This window comes from Magallana gigas, chromosome 6 (assembly GCF_963853765.1).
Source record: "Magallana gigas chromosome 6, xbMagGiga1.1, whole genome shotgun sequence".
Lineage (NCBI taxonomy): Eukaryota > Metazoa > Mollusca > Bivalvia > Ostreida > Ostreidae > Magallana > Magallana gigas.
Window position 1 is genome coordinate 4,836,069 of NC_088858.1, and position 26,582 is coordinate 4,862,650.

General features: G+C 35.2%; 2 protein-coding genes across 3 annotated transcripts; one reads left to right on the top strand and one right to left on the bottom strand.

Moving 5' to 3' along the window:
- Window positions 1–7,537: 7,537 nt before the first annotated feature.
- LOC105337853 (uncharacterized) lies at window positions 7,538–15,134 on the bottom strand. Its single transcript, XM_011442762.4, has 11 exons — window positions 14,928–15,134; window positions 14,557–14,643; window positions 13,272–13,465; window positions 11,684–11,835; window positions 11,066–11,229; window positions 10,896–10,931; window positions 10,690–10,794; window positions 10,380–10,559; window positions 10,179–10,289; window positions 9,929–10,093; window positions 7,538–9,362 (listed from the first exon to the last, which is right to left on the bottom strand). The coding sequence occupies exons 2-11, from the start codon at window positions 14,639–14,641 to the stop codon at window positions 8,233–8,235; spliced, it is 2,322 nt and encodes a 773-aa protein (XP_011441064.3). The 5' UTR covers window positions 14,642–14,643; window positions 14,928–15,134; the 3' UTR covers window positions 7,538–8,232.
- Window positions 15,135–16,295: 1,161 nt separating this feature from the next.
- Window positions 16,296–25,812, top strand: LOC105337855 (ribosomal oxygenase 1). 2 transcript variants are annotated; one of them, XM_066086645.1, is made up of 18 exons: window positions 16,296–16,475; window positions 17,876–17,986; window positions 18,165–18,318; window positions 18,503–18,873; window positions 19,218–19,354; window positions 19,595–19,694; window positions 19,790–19,903; window positions 20,318–20,424; window positions 20,919–21,026; window positions 21,408–21,442; window positions 21,672–21,766; window positions 22,005–22,088; window positions 22,373–22,477; window positions 22,663–22,804; window positions 23,104–23,266; window positions 23,768–23,867; window positions 24,151–24,237; window positions 24,423–25,812. In XM_066086645.1, the coding sequence occupies exons 1-18, from the start codon at window positions 16,422–16,424 to the stop codon at window positions 24,504–24,506; spliced, it is 2,151 nt and encodes a 716-aa protein (XP_065942717.1). In that variant the 5' UTR covers window positions 16,296–16,421; the 3' UTR covers window positions 24,507–25,812. The 2 variants fall into 2 exon arrangements, with proteins under 2 accessions (XP_065942717.1, XP_065942718.1); XM_066086646.1 differs by having other exon boundaries at window positions 23,104–23,227.
- The last annotated feature ends 770 nt before the right edge of the window (window positions 25,813–26,582 follow it).

The following is a 26,582-nucleotide window of genomic DNA, read 5'->3' on the forward strand; positions in this document are numbered from 1 at the left end:
TCTCTCTCTCTCTCTCTCTCTCTCTCTCTCTCTCTCTCATCGGTCTACGCCTCGTCATTGTGGTTAAGTGAAAAATAATTCAATTTAAATTTTAGGTCTACTGGAAATTAGGGTTGATGGACCGAAAAACTACAGTTCCATCCATACAAAAGCAGTATATTGAATGCGCACTTAAACTTACACACGTTTTTAGACTTACAAACTAATTCAAGGATATTCATCTTTGTGTGTTCTAGAGCCCGTCAACTCAAGTCACCAGTAGAGCTACAGTGCGGCAACCAGAGCCCATCAACCCAAGTCTCAAGTAGAGCTACAGCTCTGCAACTAGGGCCCGTCAACCCAAGTCTCCAGTAGAGCTACAGTTCTGTAGTTGATTTTGATGAAACTTGTTTAATGCACTGGTCTCATTAAACGAATGGATATTGGAGTTTACCTATGCGATTAATTTTCAACAGAAGAATCCTAGGCCTGTCACGAATTCACAAGTTTTTCAAATTTAATCGTCTTGAAATAATTTTTGCTATAAAATGATGATATTGGGTTGTGACTGTCCAATTTTATTTTGAATTAAACTTTTCTATTTTAAAAAAAATTGTCGGAAGATGCAAGATAGTTCATGTTAAACAGGGAAATTAACTTAAGTTCGATTTGGTTTTCCTGCAATATCCACTTTTGCCCCTTTTCACTATTTTTTCCCTCGAAAAAAAGATAAAATAAAATAAAAAGAAGTAAAAAAATATATATAAAGATAGAAATTAAATAAAACAAATTTCATATTAGAAACTTGACCGTCCCAGGAACTGTATATGGTTGACAAACATCTATTGATCGCCGTCCATAACTTCTGATCACACCAAGAAGCGTTTAAGAATATTGATTTTATACTATAATATTTAAATATATTTTTTTTATTTTCCATGAATTCTACAAAACTTGCTAATAAATGATAGATGGATAATCTTAATTTTAGAATCGTTTAAATAATCTTTGAATTACTTAAATTCAATCAAAAACATGCATTACATCATTTTTTTTTTAAAGTCCGCATTATATATCTTTGATCTGTCCTTAATTTAGCAGATTTTACGATTGTGTCTTTCACTGATTTACAATCAAGTTTCAGTTGATACATATAACTAGTCATGCACTCATAACAACTGAAAATTGTAAATAAGTGATAGATGATTTTTCGGTCCTTCAATTTTCTGTGCATACTACACAGCTTTTGCGTGCACAGTTTGATGTCCAATTTCTAGATTAAAATGTCAATGAACACTTCCCTTTTCTCGCTCAACGCAATAATAAACTTCAGACGCCAAAAAATGTCTTTTTGTGCTTTAACATTCATTTGTTCTTCCCTGTGAAAAACTTTCATGATATATCATATCTAGCCTCGGTTTATTGAATTAATGTGACAAACAAATAAACAACTTGAACACAAAGCGGAGAGTCAATCGCAGAGGCCGACTCCCAATAATACCATAAGAAACAAACTGCCATTTAATGGTCAATGAGAAATTAAAAGCGAGGTAAATGTCTAAATATTGGCGCAGTGGAAACTTATTGATTGATGCAATGTAGTTTTCTATATTCCAACGGAGATTTAGATTGAAGGAATATCAGTGACAAACCTCATTAACAGTTGATGCTTTGTCACAGTGGTGGGAATTGTCACCAAACAAGAAGCTCGAGTTTCCGTAAATGTTATGAGATTTCTAGGATATTATACATTTTTACGTTAAATAGATGGCAATGTTGATCACACTTGGCTACATGTTTTTAGCATTTAATTTGCAGTTATTGTGTCATATTATAATTTTAAAGAAGATTGATAAGTTCTGTATTTCACTATTAAGGTTCTCCCCTAGCCTCAAATATTTTTTTTTCATCATAAAAATGTCATTTTTCAATCAAACTTTATAAATGGAATGAAATAAAAAGAAATGTATTGATTTTATCCATGTTTTTTTTATACAAAGTGATTGCAAATTTGCCCACAATGGATATTATGGAATAAATACACAAGCTAAGATCAAAATTAAAAAAAAATTACCAATTGAACCCCTTTAGCCTATATATTAAGAAAGTATCCGCGGAACCATTAAGCCGAGCATTTCATTGAAAAACGAATCGCAAGATTAACACTAAAACACTATTTTTTGTTTATATAAAAGGCAGATTTAGGGTAAGAATAAAAAAACCCCGGGTATTTCAGTTATCGAACATGGTCGAGGATCGGAGAAATCAGTGGCGATTGCATGAAAATTGTTAAATTTTACTTCATAAAATTGTGCACAACACTACAATAATGCTGATATATACAAAATCCGAACCACAAAGATTGCATGTCAAGATCTTTTGGATGAGTCCGACCCCCCCCCCCCCCACACACACACACACTTTCAAAAACGATGCTACGTGCCTGATGTGTTATATCTAAAAATACATGCACATTTCTTAATGTGGCATTTTGTCAAGTACTTTACTTTCTAAAAATATAAACATAATTTTCCGGTAAATAACACATACATATATTGTGTTACAAGACTGAAATACATCGTTTCTAGGATTTCTATTTCCAGATCGTCATAAAACGCAAACGCTCAGAATATATCTATGTACATGACTGAGTCACGTGGTTCTATCTTTGGAATATCAACAACAGTAAGGACATTAGAGGCGACATATTGAGACAACCAGGACGATCAATTACAACGATATTTATTGAATCAGGTCAAAACCACAGTAATAGTAATACAAGTAAAATAGATAGTTAACTGCTGATACTTGAGTGTGACACACGTGTACATATATTTGCTGTTTCTATCCGCGGCCATGCACAGTGGTAGTGAAAACCTCAGGCCTTGTTCATATAAAGAAAAAAAGAAAGAAAAAAACTAAATTATATTACTCGGTGAATAGTTTAACTCTGAGGTACACTTTATAACAGGTACCCATAGTGAACCTAAATTTTTAATTAACCAAAAAGTTATTAATATGAGTTATGACTAATTTGTTTGAAATACGTTTTGATTCATAATGCATAAAAGCATAAGAAGTGTGCAGAAAAAAAAGAAAAGAGAAACACACACAAAATGGGGAAAGCAATACATCAATGTACCTACAACAGACAACATGCCAATAATAACGGTATTATATTTGATAATCCGATTAAAAGAATTACAAACCCAAGGAAAAAACAACACAAATATAAAAATGAAAGAATATGCAATAAATTTTGCGTTTGTTGCCAAAGGCGTTATACCCTCTCGAATTTCTAGAATCTCCTCAGCTATTGTTTATGTTTTTTATATTAACGTGCACGTGTCTCGATAGAACATGTGTATACTTACAGTCTGTTATGAAGATGGTGTTCTCGTAAAGGACAAACTGTTAGCTGTAGCTTAAAGTTAAGACATTGGAGGGTTCTTTTTGTTTTCATTTTTTTACTTTATATGTATAAAGAATTCTTGACAAAAGATATTTTTATCATGTACGTGTACAAAATAAACTGCATATCCGAGAGATTTTCTGTATATGTGTACAGATAAACGCGTTGTTATTATTTTACATATTGTTAAGTTCGGTTGGGTTGAAACGAATAGAGTACTGAGAAATTAAATATCCATAGCTCCCGTGTAATTGGATCAAGGAGAGAGTTACAATGGTTGACAAGTCCTCAACATGGAGAATCTCGTTATCTCCCAGCAGGACGAGCCGCGCCGGACAGGTGTGTAACCGATTACTTAGTGCCATCAAGATTTCACATCAAATACTCTGACCGAATCTGTGCTAAAAAACATTCTTCGCTCTCGGCGGAAATTATGGTGGCATATGTCTGCCTCCTACATGCAGGTTGTTTTGTGTCAACATGCAAGAAAAGTATATGTTAACATGCTAATATGTTAACATGCAAGATAAATACATGTATATCTTATGGTGGCATATCTCTGCCCCTAGTATGCAAGTTATTTTTCTATCAAATATGAATATGTTGATATGCAAGATAGTTATATCAACATGCAGCATTACTATGTTAACATGCAAGAAAATTGCAATCAAAAGAGAATTATAAAAAATCTCAAATATCGCCATTTTGTGACATCCAAGATGCTGGATGCTACTTATTTATGTTGACATGAAACTTATTAATGTTGACATGTAACTTATTTATGTTGACATACAACTCATTTATCTTGACATGCAACCCTATTGAGGTTGACATACAACTTATTTATGTCGACATGCAACTTATTTATGTTGACATACAACTTATCTATATATGTCGACATGCAACTTATTTATGTTAACAATCAAGAAAAATATGTTGATATGCAACTTATTTATGTTAACATGCAACTTAGTTATGTTGACATGCAATTTATAAGTTGCATGTCAATATATTTATCTCGCATTTGAACATAACTAAGTTGCATGTTGACATAAATAAGTAGCATGTGAACATAACTAAGTTCCATGTCTCATCTTGCATGTTAACATACATGAACATAAGTTGTATTTCGATGTAGATAAGTAGCATCTAGCATCTTGGATGTCACATGTGGGCAATATTTGAGATTTTGGGGGATTTTTTCATTCTCATTTGATTGCAATTTTTCTGGAATGTCAACGTATAGTTATGTTGCATGTTGTCATAGCTATCTTGCACGTCATCATATTTATCTTACATGTCTACATATTTGATGGAAAAATAAAATTGCAAACAAGGAGCAGAGATATGCCACCATAATGTCTACATGACAATAAGATACTCCAATATGTTGACATGCAGGTGACGAGTGACTTGTCAACTGTTGCGTAGTTAATTCAACAACATTATTGATACAATATGCTTCCCGGAACGAAAACATATTGATATCGATATATCAATAATGCATTCACCACAGGCACTCGTTTCTGAGAAAAAAAATTACCCTATAGTATAATAATACTATAGGGTATATTTTTTTCTCAAAAACAAGTGCCTGTGATTCACCGGTATTGTTCGTAGTCAAAACGTTTTATCTTAATATGAATGAAACTACATATTTTGTAATATCAAAAATACCGCTGGCAATAAAACTGGTGAAATTCAATAATTCGAAAATCACATCACACAATTCAATATATTTGCATAAATAAGAGGGTACAATATTTCATATATTGACAAAACAATAATAATAACAGGAAATAAGTTTTAACACAACAACGTACGCTTCGGTAAATACCCCCCCCCCCCCCCCACACACACACACATACTATTTTGAAACGAATTGGATCAATCTCTAATCGAATTCGCCTCTTGTGACACATTCGTAAGAATGACAGGGTAATTAAAACTTTTATCTTCCTGTTTAAGTTAGAACGAGTCATCAAATATTAATGGGGATATCGATACAAGGTCTGACGACTGGACATTTCCAACGAATTGAGGTCGCCGATCGAGGCATGATAAAAATGACGTCAGTAGATTTTGTGTTCGATGATCAAATCAGTGTAAAGATTGAATAGTGGGGAGAATTGACCTACCGGGTGTTAACTTTTATCTTTATTGGTTTCTTTATTCGCAGTCTTTTACAGCAAAAGTACTTCACATAAAAAACCCCCTTAAAAGTTTCATAAATTTTCATAAGAAGTTTCAACTGAATGATAAAATAAAATTAAACATTCATTTACTGAAGTTTCAGAAAAATATAATTCAACTTCTTATCGAAATACAAAGAAAAAAATTCTGTTGGTGGATAAGCGGATATTATTGTTTGGTGAATCAAGGTTTTAGGTATCAGTAGACTGGGTGTCAATAAATCACCCACCATACCTACCTTAAAATATTAAATAGGTAAAAAGTTACCCCATCTTTGGCACTTTTCTGTTTATAGAAATTGCCATGTTTTATTCTCTCATGTTCTCTGTTTATTCTAGTCACAATACTTTATGTTTTATATACTGTAAATTCCTAATTAAACGCGAGGAATTAATATCCGCGTAAAATTGCGAGAATTTTAAAATCTCGCTTTTAAGTTTCGGACGTTTGTAAACTACGTGAAACAATGATAAACTTTCGGCGTTTGCGATTTTATGTTCTCGCGATTTGATGGAAAAGCGTTGAATCGCGGAATTTAGTACTCGCGTAAAATAAGGCATCTACAGTATGCAGAATTGTTCCTTTGTATTGTGTTTTTTTGTAGTTTACATTGTGGCATTTTATGTTGTATATTGTCAGTTATTATATTATCTAATAAATGACCATTCTTATTACTTAATCAATGTCTTGAGTTGTATTGTGTCAAACGGAACACCACCATATCAGTTATCCATATATCCAAGTAACTTTTAACTTAGCTTTTCGTTTCAAGGTGATTTATAGTCTACAAATAAAATGGCTTCGACCATCCAACTAGGGCAGAAAGCGAACAGTTTATATATGGGGCATAGTCATAATGTCATAACTCAACACAAGCATGCTGATTTATATATCTTCCATTAAAAATCTTACGGCATATTTTTTTAAATTTATATTTCCAATTTTGTGCGCAGTAAGACGACCTGAATTAAGATGTATTACTTTTAAAAATAGACTTTCTTTCATGTTGTATGTGATCTCTTGATACCTCTCCATAAATTGAACTTTGATTAAAATGAAAATTAAAAACAACAGATTAAAGAATTGTGATATGTAACGACATACTACGCATTCAAATTAATCCTGTTTACTAGTAGTTTTAATTATTCAGCATTAGGGAACTGTCCAATGATCCTACATAGAATGAGTAATGTTTATAGATATCCATAGTTTATGACAAGATCACTTGAAGTTTTGTGTCCATGCACTAAGTTAACAAGAACATCGATTTATGTCTTAACAAATGAGTTTTGTCTTTTAAATCTTAACTTGAGCCTCATTGAGTCTTATTCATTAGGTTGCGTGTTTATCCTAGAACTTTGAGGAGTCTTATCCACTTATTTTGATTGTAGTATAAATATATAATATATGAATATTTTTTGATTAGCAAATAACTGTTTTTGTAAAACGTTTTTGGCGTTAAGCATCCAGTAGCCACTATGAAAAATGGTCCAAGCATAATGTACAATTCGGCTGATTGTCAATAGAGTTTCAAGATGTTCTTGTGTTTAAAAAAAGCGACTTCGAGCTGTTTAATATTTTCATTTTGTATGAATATTTTATAGTTTGTATTTCAAGAGTTTTAACGTTTTGTGTTAAAAATGCGACCGCGAACTGTTTGACAGTTTTATTTTGTATGTATATTGTTTGTTTTGTACGTTACGTAAGTTTTTGTAAGAAATAGAGGGAGTCACACTTGGTATATGTAAATACACTATAAACAGTGTACATCTATACGAGACAAAAAGAACCATTTTTAACTATATTTGAATTCGTTAGTCTTCACTGCTTCAATCAGGGGATCTCTCACGTCTAATACCAACCTGTCCCTGATGATAAAAGATACCGCATTTAGCGTGAGTTTAATATAGGATCTTTTGATCATGTTAGAAGATAATCTTAAGATACCCTAAATTGATATTGCAAGTATTTATTAGAAACGTACATATAGTGAAAATTTTCGTATCAAAAAGTCTTGCAGACGAACGTGGGTACAGAGATTTATAGTACTAATATACATTTACCAAAAAATAGATGAAAGAAGTAGGCCTATATATGATGCACATCCTAAAGTATACGTTTGTTATAGGTATACTTTCAGGTTTTTACATTCATGAACTTTTGAAAAAAATGTCGACCACTGTGTTAATTAAAATACGGTATACTAGTATACCTGAAATGTCAAAAAGACAATTAGAAAATTAGCCGAGATGATAGTGTGGACGCTACCTGGTGTTGTAGTGTCTCATTTACAACCCTTGGCTGCTTCAACACCAAACGGGGGAATTACATGTAATTTCCTTGGCATATGGCACATACATTGTTTTAAAAAACAATACACTGAAATTAATCAATTTGTGATGAATATAATGTTATCAAATATGTACAGGTAAAATGAATATTATTCTTGATTAGATATATCACAGTATGTGTTTTTCTGTTGTCCGTCATTTCGTGTTTCCGTGGCGCTCCCACGAAAATCACCTATAATTCTCACCTGTGTCAGGTGTAGAGACAGTTCATACCGGGTCCATTCAGGATTTCAAGGACGTTCTCACTTCAGATTATATATCAAGCATATTCTAACTCGAAACAAGTTTTGCGGAGATTTAAATGGAGACCTCTCTCGTGTGGTCAGCGGAAACAAACACCACTTGCTCCGGACTACTTACATCCGTCTGTCTGCCTGTATTGTACCGATCGGCAGGGTTAGCCCCCCTGTAATTGGGCGAGGGCTCATCACGGTACCGATCTTGTGAGTTTCTTTCTCCCCACCCTGGGGATTTTTGGTTCTCTCCGTATGGAGAGGAGGGAGAATCGGCAGCGCGGTATCTATCACGTGACGATTCCGCATGAGGAATGTTCCTCTGGTAGTCACGTGGTCCATAAGGGGATGATGGTGAGCGGTCACCCCGATACCGATCATAGGAGGTACTTTCTGTAGGGTGTGGTCTGCGCGGGTCGTACGAGTTCTGATGACTGGGGTCGATCTGATGATAATGTGGGGCTGAGTGCTCGTCACGATATCTGTCGTACGGGGCGGAGTCGGCCGCTCGATCACGAGGGCTGTAATCTTGATAAGTTCGTCCATATGGTGATGATGGCGACCCTCCATCTCTGTATCTATCGTAAGGGACGTTTTCTGAGGTGGGGCTCCTGTCATTGACGTGTAGACTCCGGGAATCGTAGTCATGGTGTCTGCCCTGTGTGTTAATGTTCTGTGTTGGGTATCCCGGCGTAGTGACGTCATTTGGACTTCGTGGTGCCTTTGGTGCTTCTGTTTGCCGTGGCTGGTATTTTGGTTTGTTTACAGGTGGAACAACAAGGTTTCCAGATTGTTGTTCTCTTGTAGGTTGGTTGTAGTTTTGGGTCTGTTCTGCTTGTTTTCCCCTCCCCTGTCGGCCGACTTGGCGTTGAGGGCGCTCTACCGGAACACCAGGTTCTTGCCCTTTATTGTACTGTTGATTTCTGTTTATGTTAAGTTTTTCGTATGACGTATTCGGTCCCGTGACCACCGACTGGTCGTTTGCGGACAACTCGTACATTTCCGAATTTTCTCTGCGATAAACAGGGACGGAACCTCCAGTTCCGGTGGCTTCATTAAAGCCTAGATTGTCAAATCCCGCTTTCTCATTCTTCGGATCAGCCTCTACCTGGTCTACTTGTAGACGTTTGGTAGCTCGGGGCTTCCGTCCGGACACTCTACGGAAACTTCTGCGCACGAAGTCTCGGGCAATGGCTGCAAGGAAATGGTTCTCAGAATTACAGTTGATATTAATGAATAATAACTTTTTATTTTAGGAGCTACTATTACAGGATCCCTCACAAAATGATTATATGTAATCAAATATCTAAAGCCAGCCAATATACAACTTAATCTTTAAGTAAAACTTACATTGTAACATATGTCATTAAAGATTTCAAAAGGAATTACTCGCGAGTCAAAACATTTCATAAACCCCTATATGTGTTTTTTCTTACTGCATCAAACAGAGTAAATAATAGCTGCAGGGTTGTAGCTCCCGGTCTGAAAAAAATTAGGATGGACGACCTGGGAGCTAGAGAGAGTCTGAGGCAAGTAAAGTGACAATATAACTAGTAAATTGTCTGAAGAATTTAATGGTACTATTTTTCCCCCACCAGATTATGTGTGGAAATAAGATTAAGCAGTCCAAAACTAGCGAAATATTTGTGCGCCGTAAATTGCAACTTCTTAACAGGTACAGAACCGTAGCTCCCAGGTCGTTCATCCGAATATTTTTTTACATCGGCTGTAAATGAAAGGCAAGTTAATAGTATACTCACTGAACTGCTTGTATGTAGTGGATCGTCCAAATCCCTCTGGGTTTTTGTAGATGTAAATGCCGTAGGCCACCATGGCGCCGATCAGAATCAGCACCAATGGTACCGTAATGGCGGCGGCCACCACTCCCCCTGTCTTCATATTGCTGTCTTCATTTGGACTTACATCTGTAAATTTTAGAATTAAGAACATTACAAAATCAAGCATTAATTTATTTTACTTCAGTGAATCGAACAATCTAGAGAAACTTACTTTCACAGCGCGGTCCTGAGATTCCGACGGGACAGTCACATTCGAATCCGTTCAGTTTGTCCACACAAACCCCGCTGTTCTGACATGGATTTCCTACACAGTCGTCTTTATCTACAAAAAATAAGACAGAAAATGCTATAGCAAAAATAGGCACAATTTATCTACACCTCTATGGGACATGAAAGAATCTTTGTGACCTACTTTTGCTGCAGTTGACACCTTCATAACCCTTCGAACACTTGCAAGCCAATCGAACACGACCTCCGTCCAGCGTAAAGCTGGAGTTATTTATAACCGTCCCATTGATGATGACGATACCAGAACTTGTGACGTCAGAGTCCGTTACTTCGAAGCACTTTCCATAAGCACAGGGACATCGAACTACAAAAAAATTGAACAATGAATCTATAAAATGTTTAATGGTGTGTGTTTTAATATATAGAAGAAATGAAAAGAAAGAAAAGTAACTCTTAGTCACTCTGATGTAAAAGGTTTATGGAGTGATGCTTACTTGTACATGTTTTGCCATAATACTGGGAATCACAATGACAGGTAAAATCGTCTAGCTGTTCTGTACACCTCCCTCCGTTAAGACAGGGCTGATCCACACAGTCTCCTGTAACACATTATTGTTTACATTGGATTCCATTGACTTAAGAGAAAAACAAGTGAGCTTATCTTTCTGTGGCTTTATTATGCAAAAAGTTATTAACTAACCCGCAAGAATGGCGAAGGAGTCGGACACATTCATATCTATAAGAACAGAAAAAAAATATTAATATGATTAATATCAAAATCTTCCAGTTTAAATAGATTTCGGTTGTAAGAAATAATTAATTTTCGAAAGCTTGAATACACTACAGAATGTACAAGATAAATGGGCGTACTGTTCAACAGGGAATTGGTTTTGTTGGCGAACATGAAGAAGGGGACGGGTTCCTTGGAGTAGCAGCTGCCCATCCCGATCTGACTGACGCCCGCCATCCACCCCCTGCTGTCCCCACAGTAGCCGGTGTCAGACGACAGCAGCTCGAAGCTCCGGCTCAGGTTCCTAAAAGGAATAGAGTCAATACAGCAAGGCGTAATAGAGTCTTGGGGGATGTAAAATTATTTTCATGTTGTGTTTTATACTTTGCAACAATGCGTAAGGGAGTCTTGGGAGATGTAAAATTATTTTCATGTTGTGTTTTATACTTTGCATAAAGATACCATTAAATACATGTATATGTAACTGAATACCATTGTATTTATGATAAATTATTTTAGGATATTCTTACAGCAATCAAATCAAAATTGACGTGCTTATTTAACACTTTTAATTTAAAAAAAAGTAAGCGCATGCAGGTTAACTTACTTGAATCACATTAGATATTAAAGTCTGTGAAGTCGGTGTAAATATTCTATTTTCAATAACTACTAATCCACCTCCTGCTCCAAAAATGTACCCCATTCGAGATGACACAAATGAAAATAGTACTACAATGTATGCTATGTCTAAGTCTTACCCAGTGATGGCCATGCTGACTGAGGGAGACAGGTCTGTGAACGAACTCCTGATGATGTTGGAGAACTTGAAGAAGTTAGTCCTGGTGTACCCAGTGGTGTTAAACATCAGATACGCGGCCTCCTTGCCGTCCTTATACATGCTCATCTTGAGCTGCAAAATAGGGATTACTGTTAAATCATTTAAATTCGTGGGTGTAATTTTTCGTCGATGATCAAGCTATTTTGTTGACAATTGCATGAACATGTATATGTAATTTTGTAGGTTCATGATAATTCGTTGAGAATTTATTTCGTAGGCGAAGGATACATCGTAAATCCTCGAAAATTGAGCTGCCGCGAATATCAAAAATTCCACAATATTTTACTGTGCTAAGACGATAATGTAACATTCATGAACTTAAGTTTATATAAAAAAGCAGCGTTTTATCGGGGAATATTTACATTTTCAACTGCCTTTGTGTGTGATAACATTACGAATCAATTTTGAACCCTATATAGACCAATAACTTCATAAAACATGATTGACACAAAATAGGCGTGTCCTATAGCATAAAAAACAAAAGGTTCATGGGCCACATCGCTAACCTGAGCAACACTAAACATAAAATCGACTTTATGAAGTCACATCAAAAATATCGGGACAAAGAATGATAAAATTGATCCTGTTTTAAAAGATTTTCAAAATTTACTACAGATGTTTTTATGATGGTCACCTTTTGTAACTAAATGATTTCATAGTTATATCACATATTGACCATCGCCTTTCTCAAAAAGATCTTAAACAACTGTTTATATAAATATATACATTACCAGAAGATGCTTCCATTCAGGTAACAGCTTTTCTGCTTAACTGATTTTCAAAAAGAAGATTTTTTTCTTTACATTCTTCAGTAAAAATTTGCACCCCCCCCCCCCCATGGTGAGCCCACCCTACCCCCGGGGATTATGACTTGAACAAACTTGAATCTACACTACCTGAGGGTGCTTCCACACAAGTTACAGCTTTTCTGGCCAATTGGTTTTGGAGAAGATTTTTTAAAGATACAAACAATTTTGTAATAAATCTTAATTATCTCCCTTTGAAAGAGGGCATGGCCCTTCATTTTAACAATCCTGAATCCTCTTTACCTAAGGATGCTTTGTGCCAAATTTGGTTGAAATTGGCCCCGTGGTTCTGGAGAAGAAGTCGAAAATGTAAAAAGTTTATAGACGGAGACAGACGGACAGACAGACAGGCAGACAGACGGATGCCAGACAAAAAGTGATCAGAAAAGCTCACTTGAGCTTTCAGCTCAGGTGAGCTAAAAAGGTATTAGCTGCACCGCGTAGTAATACATAGCATGTGCTACATGAAAAAAAAAGTGTTTTAAAATATGTTGTTTTAAAGCGTACAAAATAGAAGTAATATAAATATAAGTAATAAGGAATCATTTTTTGAATATTATGATGTGAAAATTTCTGTCGGAGCGTGGTCAAATCTATCATAAAGCACTTCTGGCTTTATTGGTTTTGACCACGCCCCGAACGAAATAATCACCTCATAATACTCAAAGAATTATTCCTTATTCCTTACATAACCATGCTTACCTGGTTGATTCCCTCCCAGATGTTGATGTAGCTTGACTTGTAGGTGGGCCTGTACCTGGCTACCACCGTGTCACGTGTGTTCACGTAAGTGACGCGGTCGTCGTTGACTGTGACGTCAGACAGCCACAGGTGCTCTATACTGGTGGCGGGGGAAATGTCCTGTCCCGTCCCCACCTTCAGCACCACCCGCCAGGCTACATGACAAGAGAAAGACATCTTTAAGTCATGTTCACGTCAAGTAATATTTTATCTATTCTAGGGATGTCTAGCTGGGTTAATTGATGACAAACCGTTCTAATTAAACACATCTTCAATTTTTACTACTTTTACGCTAATTATCGAGTCTTTCTAATCGTCCTATCAGTTGTCTGTCGATTTCGTTGTAATTTAAAAAATATATATTTTTCGACTTCTTCTCCAGAAATACTGAGTCGATTTTATTCAGCAAATAAGAGGGAAAATCCTTCTGAAGTAAATATGGGTGGTATTTTCATGTCATAAATTTTGAATTGGCTTTACTGTTATCCAGTAAATTCAAAATTTACAACTTGACAGTTGGGGTGTATTATAATAGTAGCAATAAAATAATGCAAAAGCAAGTTATAGTTGTCGCTTATAATTATTTCCAATTTTAGTCATATTATTTTTCCAATATGCTAAAGGTTGAATTTCTCGTCTACTCAAGGTGGCGTTTAAGAAAGTCTCAACCAGTAATTTATAATTCTACATACACAGCTGGGGCATACATACATTTAAATCTAACCTAGTATGGAAACTTCTTATACACTACCCGTTGGGTATCAAAGTTTTAAAAGTGTGTGTTGAGTGTTAATCGTCATCATTTACCTTCGGGCTATTTATGTATTAGGATCGAGGAGATAACGCCGTATCACTAACAACCAACAACCTTGGGTTTTTCAAACAAACTTAATATACAAAATGATTATCATGATAAGAAATTGACATTACATAAAAACATGTACAGGATTCTGAAGTTGTAAGAAGGGCGGACTCGTTTACAACGGATATATCATGTGGGTAGGGGTGGTGTTGAAACACATTAAATTAGAGCACAAAATACCCAGAGAATAAATCGAAAAAGTAAAAGTGTAAAACTGGGTGCAATTTGTCATAAAAAAGCAATTTATTGTACTAATTGTTATAATATCCATGGGCGTTTGCATTTTTCATATTATAATCACCTCATAATTGTCAGTTTTAGACTCTAAATTAGAAATCAATATCATATTGTATTCTGTTCCATGGATTACAGTCTGAAACTTACATAGAGCCTGGTGCACCACCATTGTGCATATAATCAAAGTAGACAACAAATTACGTAGTCTGACATCATATGGGAACTGCACCATACCTGAAAGGAAATAACAACAAAAATATATTATATGAAGTCTCTCTGACCCCTATTTTGTACCCCAGACAATTTTTGAATGTGATCGATTGACTTCTGTGTCCTTATTTTTTCATCAAAACAAGTTTTTAACAAAATGAATGTCATAATTAATTGTTAAAATTTCACACGTACTACACACTTGTGTTAATTAAGGCCCATGTTTACACATAAGAGGTCACATTTTGCGAGTTGTTGACATGTTTACGTTGAACTGTGACCAGGTACACGGTAGCTTATTGTCTTACCTGAATTCCGATCACAAACCAATAAGTATTAGAGATTCAAGAAATATTCCCCCAACTCTCGGAAATCAGTGATATTCCAAACTTTAGATCCTTTTGTAATTTTTTCTTTCCATCATGGCATTTCGCTTGTGTCTTCCGTATTCAAACACTTCTATTGTGTATTTCCCCTGTCTTACCTGAGGGGCGCCCAAGGGATAACCGCATGACTAATTTTGATCTACCGCGCCGGCTCAGTGAACAGATAATTCTTAAATTAACCACAACCAATTCCATCCCAGCGGAAAATAAAGGTGATTACTTCAATTCTGAAACAAAAACAAAACACGACAAAAAAGTAAAAGTAGATTCTATCATTTTAGCAGTGTATGTGTATCATAATCTGAAAAGGATTTTTCCGTATATGTACCAATTATATTATTCCAGTACCTTTTTCGATTATCTCTACTTTTATATCATTTATGTGTACTGGTACTGTACCAGTTATCGGCTAAGACCAGTTATCGGCTAAACTGAGTGTTCGGGTTTATAGCATGCGCCTATCCGAGATATTTTAATTCAGTCGTCTGTTTCGAATAAAGAAAAGTAAGTTTGCTTGAAAACTTTCTTGAATATGTTTTAAACATGAGCTTTAACGATCATTGTTTATCGCTGATTTACATCTTTGCACTTTCAGCTATGGGGAATGTGACATAATAAGTTAAAAATAGAATATGACCTCTTTGTGATACGTTATTATATCCCTTCTTTGATTTGACATATAATATCAATACATATAAAATTTCTAAACAAAAGAAATTCACTAAATTCTGAGAGATTCATGGTGCAGTTGAACGCCTGATTGCACAATTATGTATTGAACAGCATACGTTTTTATGTATTACCGTATGATGATAAACGGATAATTTTATGAGTTTTGTTTATGTATAGTAACCCCTACGACCTACAGGCTGACCCCTGCAAGGGACATAATTCAATTTAAACTTTGCAGAATATAAAATCAACATGTAAAGGGATTTTACTGTGTTATTATCACGAAGCCGATAACTGGTACAGTAAATCGTAAAAACTCGGCAAATTCGGAGCGTGCTAAATAGCACAAAAACAAAATGGATGATATAATCTAACTGACTGATAAATTAGGAGTTAACCATTTAAAATATGTCAAGTTTTATTCAAATACATCAAGAAATAAGGAAACACGAAAAGAAAACGTAAAATTATAGCCGATAACTGGTACAATGCCAGTATGTATTTCTAAATTATTTTCGCAATTTTTACCAATGTGGGAATGAAGATTTTTCCTAATAAAAAAATAAATAAATAAATAAATCATAATCGCGGAATTTTCGAATCCGTCTTCGGTTTCGGAACTACAACGCAACCTATTATTCCTGTCCATGTGTATGGCGCGTTATCAGAAAAACATACGAATATTTAAAACGGTATTCTTAGGATGATGCCTACCATTTAATCGTAATTGTTCACCCTATTTTTATGATGAGTCATTCAAAAAAAGTATCAGCATTTTCGGTGTTTAAAGGGAGAAAGGTAATGTCACTTGTTGAGCATGCCGAGTCATTGAACAATGTTGAATCCTGACAGACATAAAAACTTGGATTTATCATCATGATCATGATTGCATTGATCATAGAACCTCGTTAAAATACAAAAGCTACATGCTTAAATGTTAATATTGTGTATTGGCATTTTGACAATTAGGGTGAACCAAGGATTTAAATTTATAAATTGAAATAGAGATTCATGTACATAATTTAATATTTTGAGTTTACTAAAATATACCTGAACTGCTAAGCTACCTGTATAAGGCAGTTGCCTTATTTGTATTGCATTCAAAGAATCAAAATGGTGCTTCAGTCTCCATGTTACATTCCTTAAGATCTTTGGTGCGGTAACACGATGCTATTTTCTCATCCCATTTCAACTATACCCTTACTATGTGTCTTCATAAGTTAAAAGCAGAATGTGAAAGACCATTAATATTTAAACTGTGTCTGATTTTCAATGGATTAATAGTAAAAATCATGTCACAATGACCTTCAATAAAATACATGTAATTGTATATTGTTTTAATAGAATTGATTGTTAAACTGTATCTTGCGACCACCTCAACAATCAAGCGCAGTAATTTTATCTGGGCAAGTCGACATAAAATTGGATTAAAAATTACAACGTGTAACGTACCTTTATATTAGGGTCTACATCCCTTTTTTGTCAAATGAAAATTAGAAGATACAATAGAATGACACCAGTATTTATTTCAAGTTAATATGAGCCATTTTCTAGAACTACATGTATTTGTATTGTTCATTTGATCTATAAAAAAACGTAATTAAGTTTAAAAGAATCTACATGTTTTCCAGTGAATTAAAATCAAACTAGTTGATTAAATGTGTAGATACATGCATTAATAATGGGCACTAATACGGTACTCACTTATAAGACCTTTGATGTCCGATTTGAGAGTTTCTGATGTTTCCAGGTGTTGAAAGGAATCCCATTTTATTTTGAAACCTATTATCATATAACTATGAAAAATACCGGTAGATTCAATAAAAATCTTTATGATATATAACTATGAAAAACATAATTTACCTCTCTGATATCTACCTTTTCAGACTGTTCATTTTTCATAAAATTTATTTAGTTGATTTACCAATGCATATACCTACTGATGCCTCAAATTCATGTACAGTAAAACATGGTTATATAGCAAAGGGCCAGGGAGGAGGAATTTGGTTTGTTGTAATCATTATTCATTGTACCTGATAAGTTTATAATACTTATTAATATTTAAGATTCAGGAAATGAAACTTACTTTGCTGTATTTGAATTTATTTTAAGCGTATGTGCTTTTAGTGGTTTTACTGAACTCGCCTAAAGGGTCATAAAACAAATATTTTTAAGGGTTAAATTTTTCCTTTGTGCAGGACAGTGCCTCCAGCTTGGACAGTAGGGCCAGCATCCGTAAAGCTTCCAGTTCTCAGTCCATCAGGGAAGACGTTAAAAAGGCCCTGGATGGGAAGGGCAAAAAACTAATGGTAAGGGCAATAAAAAGCCATTTCGTTTTGCATGGAATTTATGGGAGTGGAATCAGTTTACAGCTTTTTAGAGAGATTGCCAGTTAAAAGTAATTTAACACTTAAAGGTATTTATTGTTGATTTAACCATAGGGTATGAATTGGTTAGTTTTCATTCATCTGTTTTTGTCAAAAATAGAAAGTCTTAAAAGGGGGAAGTCTAAGGTCCAGCCTAAGAAACACACCAAAATCCAGGCCGACCATTTTACCAGAGCCCCAGAGTGATCACCCTGTACAGCTGACCAGTGTAAGATCCACCACTGACCTGGAGGAGGATCAGGGCACCTTACAAGGTATGTGCACTGTTTTCTTTAGATATTCATATACTGTTACTATTACAGTACTGTATGCTGATTTCCAAGTCTGTGTCATTGATTGTTTTACACATTTACACAGATTCATTTTGCTATTGACTTTGTCATGTTGGTGGTTTCTATTCCTAGATGTTTATTCTTCTTGTTTTACACTTCTACATAGATCGAGGCAGGCCCTTATCCACACCTGTCATACCTAAACAAATCTCAGCAGTGCGTCCAACCAGAAATCAGAACATCCCTCCCTCGGGGAAACGATCCCCACCGGCTCCTCCCACAGAGAAACAGTCCCCAGGAAATCAATCCAACCGGTCATCTATAGAGACCGCCACACCATTAGCCGAGGCCAGCAATAAGCAGTTTTCAACCCCCAAGCCCAGCAAACACAAGAAAACCCCCAGTCCTAGGGTATCTGATGGTGCTGGGAGACATATTGGGAAAAACAAGAGGGATGGGGCGGAAGTTGATAACAAACCAGCAAAGAAGAAAAAGAAGGACAACAGCGAGGTACAGATGCAGGACTGTAGTACAGAGGTGAGGCAATGTTTATTCACTTGTAGTTATCAAGCAATAAACTGGTTCTTAATATTTGAGCCCATGTAAATAATCTAAAGCAATTACAGGAGGCATTTAAGGACCGTTTTGGGGCAAAAATTATTCACAGGGACAAGATCCCTAGTGAACCTTGCAAAATTTTCTTGCATGCAATAAAAAGGTTCGATTACAGCATCATGGGTCCAATTCAATTTGAGAGAGTATAATTCTAATCATGGAATCTTGATTTCATTAACAAAATTTTTTTTGCATATATTCTGAAATTCATTTTTTACAAGTTGTAATGTGGTGTTTTCTGAGATGAGTCTGTTATGTTCTAACAGGAGATGGAGCATGCAGTTTCATTTGAGGATGAATCAACATCTAGTTCACAGTTGCCATACATGTTTAATAGTGGAGAGGAAGCAAGGAAAATCTTTGAATGCCTTATTCACCCTGTAAAGCCAGACAAGTTCTTCAGGTACAAAAAGTTGGACTTTTAAAAGGATTTTTTTTTCTCTTTTGATGGATTAGTAATAGATAGAATGAAAAAGAAATTAGGTTGCTGAAAGAAATCACCATTCAAAATATCCAAGAAATCTGAAGGTTCTTCCTGATTCTCTCAATACCTGATAGTTGGTGATTGATCAGTCTTTTTTCAATCTAGTAAGTTGTCATTATGTATTGGCTTTCCCAATTTGTTATCATAAATGTATTTCAGAGAGTTATGGGAGAGGAAGCCATTATTAGTCCAGAGACATATGGCCCAGTATAATGATGGCTGGTTCAGCACAGCAGAACTGGACAAGATTCTGAGAGAGGTACAACCTTCAACATAATCTGACTGTTATCTTTTAGATGTGTGTTGATGTTCTCTTATTACCATTTACTATTGTACCCTTTTCTTAATCTGCAGGAAAACATACAGTTCTCGACTAACCTGGATGTCACAACGTTTACCAATGGGCAGCGAGAAACTCATAACCCTGTGGGTCGCGCCTTTCCCTCTGTGGTGTGGGACTTTTATCAGGTACAGTACAATCGAAGCTGTCAATTTGTGTTATTTTAGCTTGTTTATCTGTCTGGCTATTTAAATTTTGTCTACAATAAAACTTTTTTGTAGGATAAAATTGTCATATGATTGCTCTTTATGTTCCTGTGATCCACAAGTAGCAAAATTTTAAAGGCGACATTTCATTACAGTGTATGTTTATTAAATGATATATAAAGATTTTGGTCCACAACTTCTTTTTACTTTGTCATAACAACAATTTTTCAAATAAAATCAGTAGCAAACCTGGTAAATACAGTAATACTGTATAAACCAGAAAAAGTTTTTGCTCTTGTAAGTTTCATATCAGATCCAAGGAACACCAATGTTAAGAACACCATAACCTGTTTTCTTGTAAAAATTAATTTTTTTCTTCTGATTTCTTTTTTTTAGAATGGCTGTTCTGTAAGACTACTGAATCCGCAGACCTACTCCAGAAATGTGTGGAAGTTGCTGTCTGTTCTCCAAGAGTACTTCAACTGTTGTGTCGGAGCCAATGTGTAAGTATCTACCTGTTCTCCAGGAGTACTTCAACCGTTGTGTCGGAGCCAATGTGTAAGTATCTACCTGTTCTCCAGGAGTACTTCAACTGTTGTGTCGGAGCCAATGTGTAAGTATCTACCTGTTCTCCAGGAGTACTTCAACTGTTGTGTCGGAGCCAATGTGTAAGTATCTACCTGTTCTCCAGGAGTACTTCAACTGTTGTATTGGAGCCAATGTGTAAGTATCTACCTGTTCTCCAGGAGTACTTCAACTGTTGTGTTGGAGCCAATGTGTAAGCATCTACCAGGGGTCCCTTAGACAATCAATTGAATAAAAGGATTTGTTTTAATATCGTTCCTTCAAAAGAACTATTGATCATTGTTAAGATAAAAATCGTTTGAATTTTGGTGATCTTTTATCTAACATCAGACAATATCATAAGTACATTAGGTGATTGATTTGATTCACGTTTCTTATAGATTAATCACATCTGATATGTGGACTATTTCAGGTACTTAACTCCTCCCGGCACCCAGGGTTTTGCTCCCCACTATGATGACATAGAAGCCTTTATATTACAGCTGGAGGGCAGGAAACATTGGAGGCTGTATAGTCCAAGGTAAAACAGTCATATCGTTGATTGTGGTATATACAGGAGATGGACTATGTCATCAACTTATGTACTGGTACTCATTGACCAAGTCAAACATTTATTTAAATCATTCAACATGCTGGTGGAACAAGATTCTCCATGGAAATGAAATTCATTTTATCTTGATTACTGTTTATTTCTGTCTGATAGTGCACTTGAAAATGAATTAATACCTTTCATAACTTTGTCTTGAAAACATGGAATTTGATACAAATTTGTTTTTGATAGACCTGTTTATCTTAAAATGGGTGGCATTTTGTGTCATGATCAGGGTAGGGTTATATTGTTAAATATCAGTTTATAACATAGCAGAACATGTCATACTGTAAATATTTGATCTACTTTCAGGACAGACAATGAAGTTCTTCCTAGATTATCAAGTGGTAAGTTTATTTCTATGCAGCCTTATTTTTATAATGGAGATAGCTGAGCATCTCACTCATATTTTGTCTCAGAATAATTCGGTTATCTGATTTGAAGTCATGCTTATCAGTGATGGACTGTATTACCAATAGAGAAAGTTTTGTATGCATGCACAATCGATGTGGAAATGAACAGATACATTGGTTGATTTAATAATCAAATCTGGCAATTTTTCCTCTGAACTTCCAGGTAATTTCTCAGAGAAGGACCTCGGAAAGCCAATACTGGACACTGTTCTTGATCCGGGGGATTTGTTATATTTTCCAAGGGGGACAATCCACCAAGTAAACTCTTTCTCTTGTTACTCTATGTATAAAGAAAAAGAAATCTTTAAGGCAATATATTATACATATATAATTTTAAAATAATTCGTTTTATATTTGATTCATTTTATATTTTGAAGGCTTCTTTCTTTGATAGGTAACTGTTAAATAAATTGTCTTCCAGACAGCTTTCTAATGTAATTTTTCATTGAGGCAGCTTTGATGTGATTGTTTCTATTCACTTTGGTTTGTCTCTCAGGGTAACTGTATGGAGGACACACACTCTCTACACATCACTGTGTCTTGTTACCAGAAAAACACCTGGGGTGATCTCTTTGAAAAGGTGAGCATGTTTTACATTCAGTCTTTACCTAATGCATCCTTTATGTTGCATGCTACATGTACAATGCAATATAGTTACTTCAGTTTGTAATGATCTTGGTTTAATATGATTGTGTAAATGCCTATTGGTTTTATGGTAAAATAGATTTTAAAATTAAATAAACATCTACAATATAAAAATGTGGATTTCATTATTATAGTACATCTAAGACATAAAACATAAAAACTAAATTGAGTTTTTTACCTAAAATAGATTTCAGAATTAATTCATTGTCTCTGTTTTAGATGGTTCCCAGAGCCTTGCAGATTGCTATTGATGAAGACGTCGAGTTCCGAAGAGGTTTACCCCGAGAGTATTCTTCATACATGGGGATAGCTAACTCAGACATGGTCAGTAGTGCAATTTCCCAACAGAACTAGAAGTCCCAGGTTTAATCATAAATCAATGAAGTTTCACTGTTTTTGTGTATTATGTTCTGTCGGTGCTCTGTAATGTATCGCCAGGACGGAGCACCCAGGAACCTGTTTTGTTTGTTGTCCTGGTGGTTCATTGGTTCTAATATTTCTATTGACAGGATGGCGCCCCCAGGAACCTTTTCCTGAAGAAGGTAGAACAGCTGATGGTCCGGATGATCCAACATCTCCCGGTAGACTCTGCCTGTGACCAGATGGCCAAATCATTCATCCACGACAGCCTCCCCCCAGTTCTCTCAGATGGTACGCCCACTGAATGTACTGTCCTGTAACATTAAGGCCAAATTATATGATAATTCTGTGATGAGAGAATGAATATAACACTACATGTAGTTTAAAGTAGTTTGATCCCTGAAAATATCCATGTAGAAGGTCTAATTTGTGACATCTTGATTAACATTGATGACTGAATAAGATATTATGTTTTTCTACAAAAGAAAAAAGAGTGTATAGTATTGTTGAAGCATCCTGTATCTTCTTTTGTATAAGTACATATTGGAAAATTTATTAGCATGCTCAAACTTGTGTTTGTAATTCTGTAGCGGAGAAGGCCTTCAGCGTTCATGGTAGCGGTGAACACTGGGATAAGGAGAAGATGTGTGTGGTGGGCACGGCTGAGATGGAGCCAGACACCACCATCAAGATCATCCGTAAAGGCATCCTCAGGTATGTAACCATCAAGATCATCCGTAAAGGCATCCTCAGGTATGTAACCATCAAAATTATCCGTAATAGTATCCTCAGTTATGCAGCCATCAAGATCATCTGTAAAGGATTCCTCAGGTATGTAATCATCAAGATCATCTGTGAAGGTATCCTCAGATATGTAACTATCAAGATCATCTGTAAAGGTAACTTCAGGTATGTAACCATCAAGACCCTCCATAAAGGCATCCTTAGGTAAGTAACAATCAAGATGCTCCATAAAAGGCATCAGATCCTCAAGTATGTAAGCATCAAGATCATCCATAAAGGCATCCTCAGGTATGTAACCATCAAGATCATCTGTTAAGGCATCCTCAGGTATGATATCTCAGAGTTATGTCTTACAGGTGATCTCTTCAGGTGTGATACTTTAAAGTTAAAAGCATCACCAGATGATATAGTTGGAGCGGTGAATGATAATATGGTGTACATGTATATCTTTGTTTTAACATATAATACAGATAACTATGCCATACTAGTTCTGCACATTTTATACTTCAGACTTCTGACAGAGGAGGATGAGGTGAGAATCTACCACTCCCTGGAGAACACACGCTTGTACCATGAAATAGAGCCCACCTTCATACAGATCTCATCAGAGGTATCTTTCACTGAAGGCAAAATTATTGTTTTGGTCACAAACTTTTTTTTACATCATTTGTTTCTGATTCATGATCTCTAACAAGATTGAGGTGCTGAAATTTATTTGTTGAAGTTTTCTTATTTGTGTCCTTGTGTACAAGTTTATTTAACTATTAGACTTATGAAGAGAATGACATGAAACACTCTGGTTAATGATCTTAAAATGTTTACACGGAGTCTATCGTTTTGTTACTGAAACCTATCAGGTAAATCTTTAGTATGCTAATTCCTCTTTGGAACAGGTGGCCCCTGCTGTTGAATATTTGATCCATTCCTACCCTAAGTATGTGACGGTGGAGAGCCTGCCCTTACCGTCTATCGATCAGAGAGTAAGTAGGATCCTTCATGTGTCAGTCACAAGATCTGGAACTTTGAAGTCCAAATAATGTTTACGTGCACAATTTTCAACAGTAAATTATGTAGATTCTGATTAGAAGGTTCAATAAAAGCCGAAGTATGTATAAATGTAATTCATTCTTACTGAAGTTTCTAACGTTTAACTCTTTCTTCACAGATTGATGTAGCCAGTATGCTATATGAGAAAGGCTTGCTCCTAACAGGAGAACAGTTACTTCCCCTTGATGAAGACTCTAGCTGAATTGGACTAAGTCTTAGCCATGTTTAATGTTTATTTCTTGTCAAGTTTTAGCAGGCAATGCTTTTAGTTTGAACTTTCCCCATCTACATAGGGTTGTGAGGAAATCTGTGCATTTTCACAAAACATGTACAATGTAATATTTACTTGGAAGTTACAGTTATGAGTATATGCAGGTAGCATAATTTATTTTAGATGCATAATTTTAAATTTTGTTTTAGTCAAAAAATTGTGATAATATGTGTATTAGAGTAGATATACACTGTACATTATATTGAACAGATAAAACAAGAAAAGTCAACAGTATGAAAGATAATCATTTTAACTCAGTTGTATATTGGATTCCAGGTATTTAAAGATTTTTTTACAATACATAATTTCCATAAGGTTGATTATGTGTAAGGTTTCTGTTTTACTCTTGTGTTCACATAAGCAGGAAGCTAATTATTCAATTTTGTTTTCTACCAAAGTCTCGGTCAAAGAGTGACCATGTACATATAGCTAACTGTCTTCAGTATTAATGAAGACAGGTATCAAATTATGCTGTGTAGAACAATGTTGTAACAAACTATACCTTGTCCCAGGTTTTCTATTTCTGTCACGTTATGTTGATTTTCCGAATAATTTCACATATCTACCAGCAGAGAGAGATGTGAAGTAGATTTTTACTTTTTGACTCGTCCACTCTTTTTTTCTGGAAAGTTATATTCATTCCTTAATTTTCAACATGATCTTCTGATATTTTCATGTTCTTTGAATTCAGAATTACTGTGGAAACATAGTTGTACTGTTCTTAAATTGTGAAATTCACTGCCTTTGGGCCAGGGTTGATGCCTTTTATTTGGGCCAGTTGGGGGGGGGGGGGGTGTTTATAGAGTGACAAATGCTTGTAGAAATAAACTGTACGCATGTTGTGTGCATTATGATTAAAACTGAATATTATAGATTGACCATGAAAGGCCTGCCGCTCTCTGTTACCAAAAAGTTATAATTATTTGCACTGGGAGCTTAGGATATAATATTCCAACTCTTTCCCACTTTTTTTTGAATACGTATTTTTCAAACATCAAATTCAGATTAGGATTTAGAATCCAAATTGAAGCCTATAATGCAAAAGGGAGACTCTCTGACAGGTCCATCTAAGGGCTACGATACTCGGGTAACCATCAAGGCCAGTAGGTCTCATGTTTAGTTTCAACCTGACAGAAAAGAAGGGACTTTTCCTAGTGTTTTACTGTAAATAAATGTAGATTAGCAATCTAGGTTATGTATCTCATAAAATAAACAGTTATTATCTTTTAAACCATGATATACTGGTAATCTATTTGCTTATACATTTATGTATGGAGTGTGTATTACGTTATTTAAATAATAAAATGCTTTTTTTGGTAATTCATACGTAATTAGAAGGTTGCGAAATTTCAGAAAAAATACATACTCCGCGGGTTATGTATTTTTTCTGCAACGATCGCTACCTTTATAACTTGCATGAATCATCCAAGAAAACATTTTATTATTTATATTTCCATCTTTCTTATAACAAATTAATAAATGGATTGTAAAAAGTAAGAAAATTCACGGAATTACTTTTTATGTACACCAATACGTTAGCTTAAAGAAACACCCAAATCGTCTTCTATTGGAATTTGAGTCTGACATCATGATTAATTCGTGCAGTTCGTAATTTTTCTTAGGTCACTGTAGGTTTCGACCAATCGGTAAACGGGGTGTGTAGATTTCAGTCCTGTCTGTTGCTATAGAGCTATGAATTAACTATAATTTCCCGTAAGAAATAGAAGGAGTCATGATCGGTAGATGAAAATATATGTAAATAAAGATGACCAATAAAAAATAAAGGAATATTGAAACATAAAGGGACAGAAACGGGACCTGATGCAGAATATAGGCCTTTTTTCTTAGATAAGAACAAATACTATGCTTATTGCACGCAGATAGCTGTAGAAGTTGATTGTTACTTATGCTTTAATTGACTACACGTAATTGTATAAAATGCATTCATTATGTATGTCAGTCATTGTTTGATTCATTAATGGAATATGCATGAGGTTTTATAAAGCA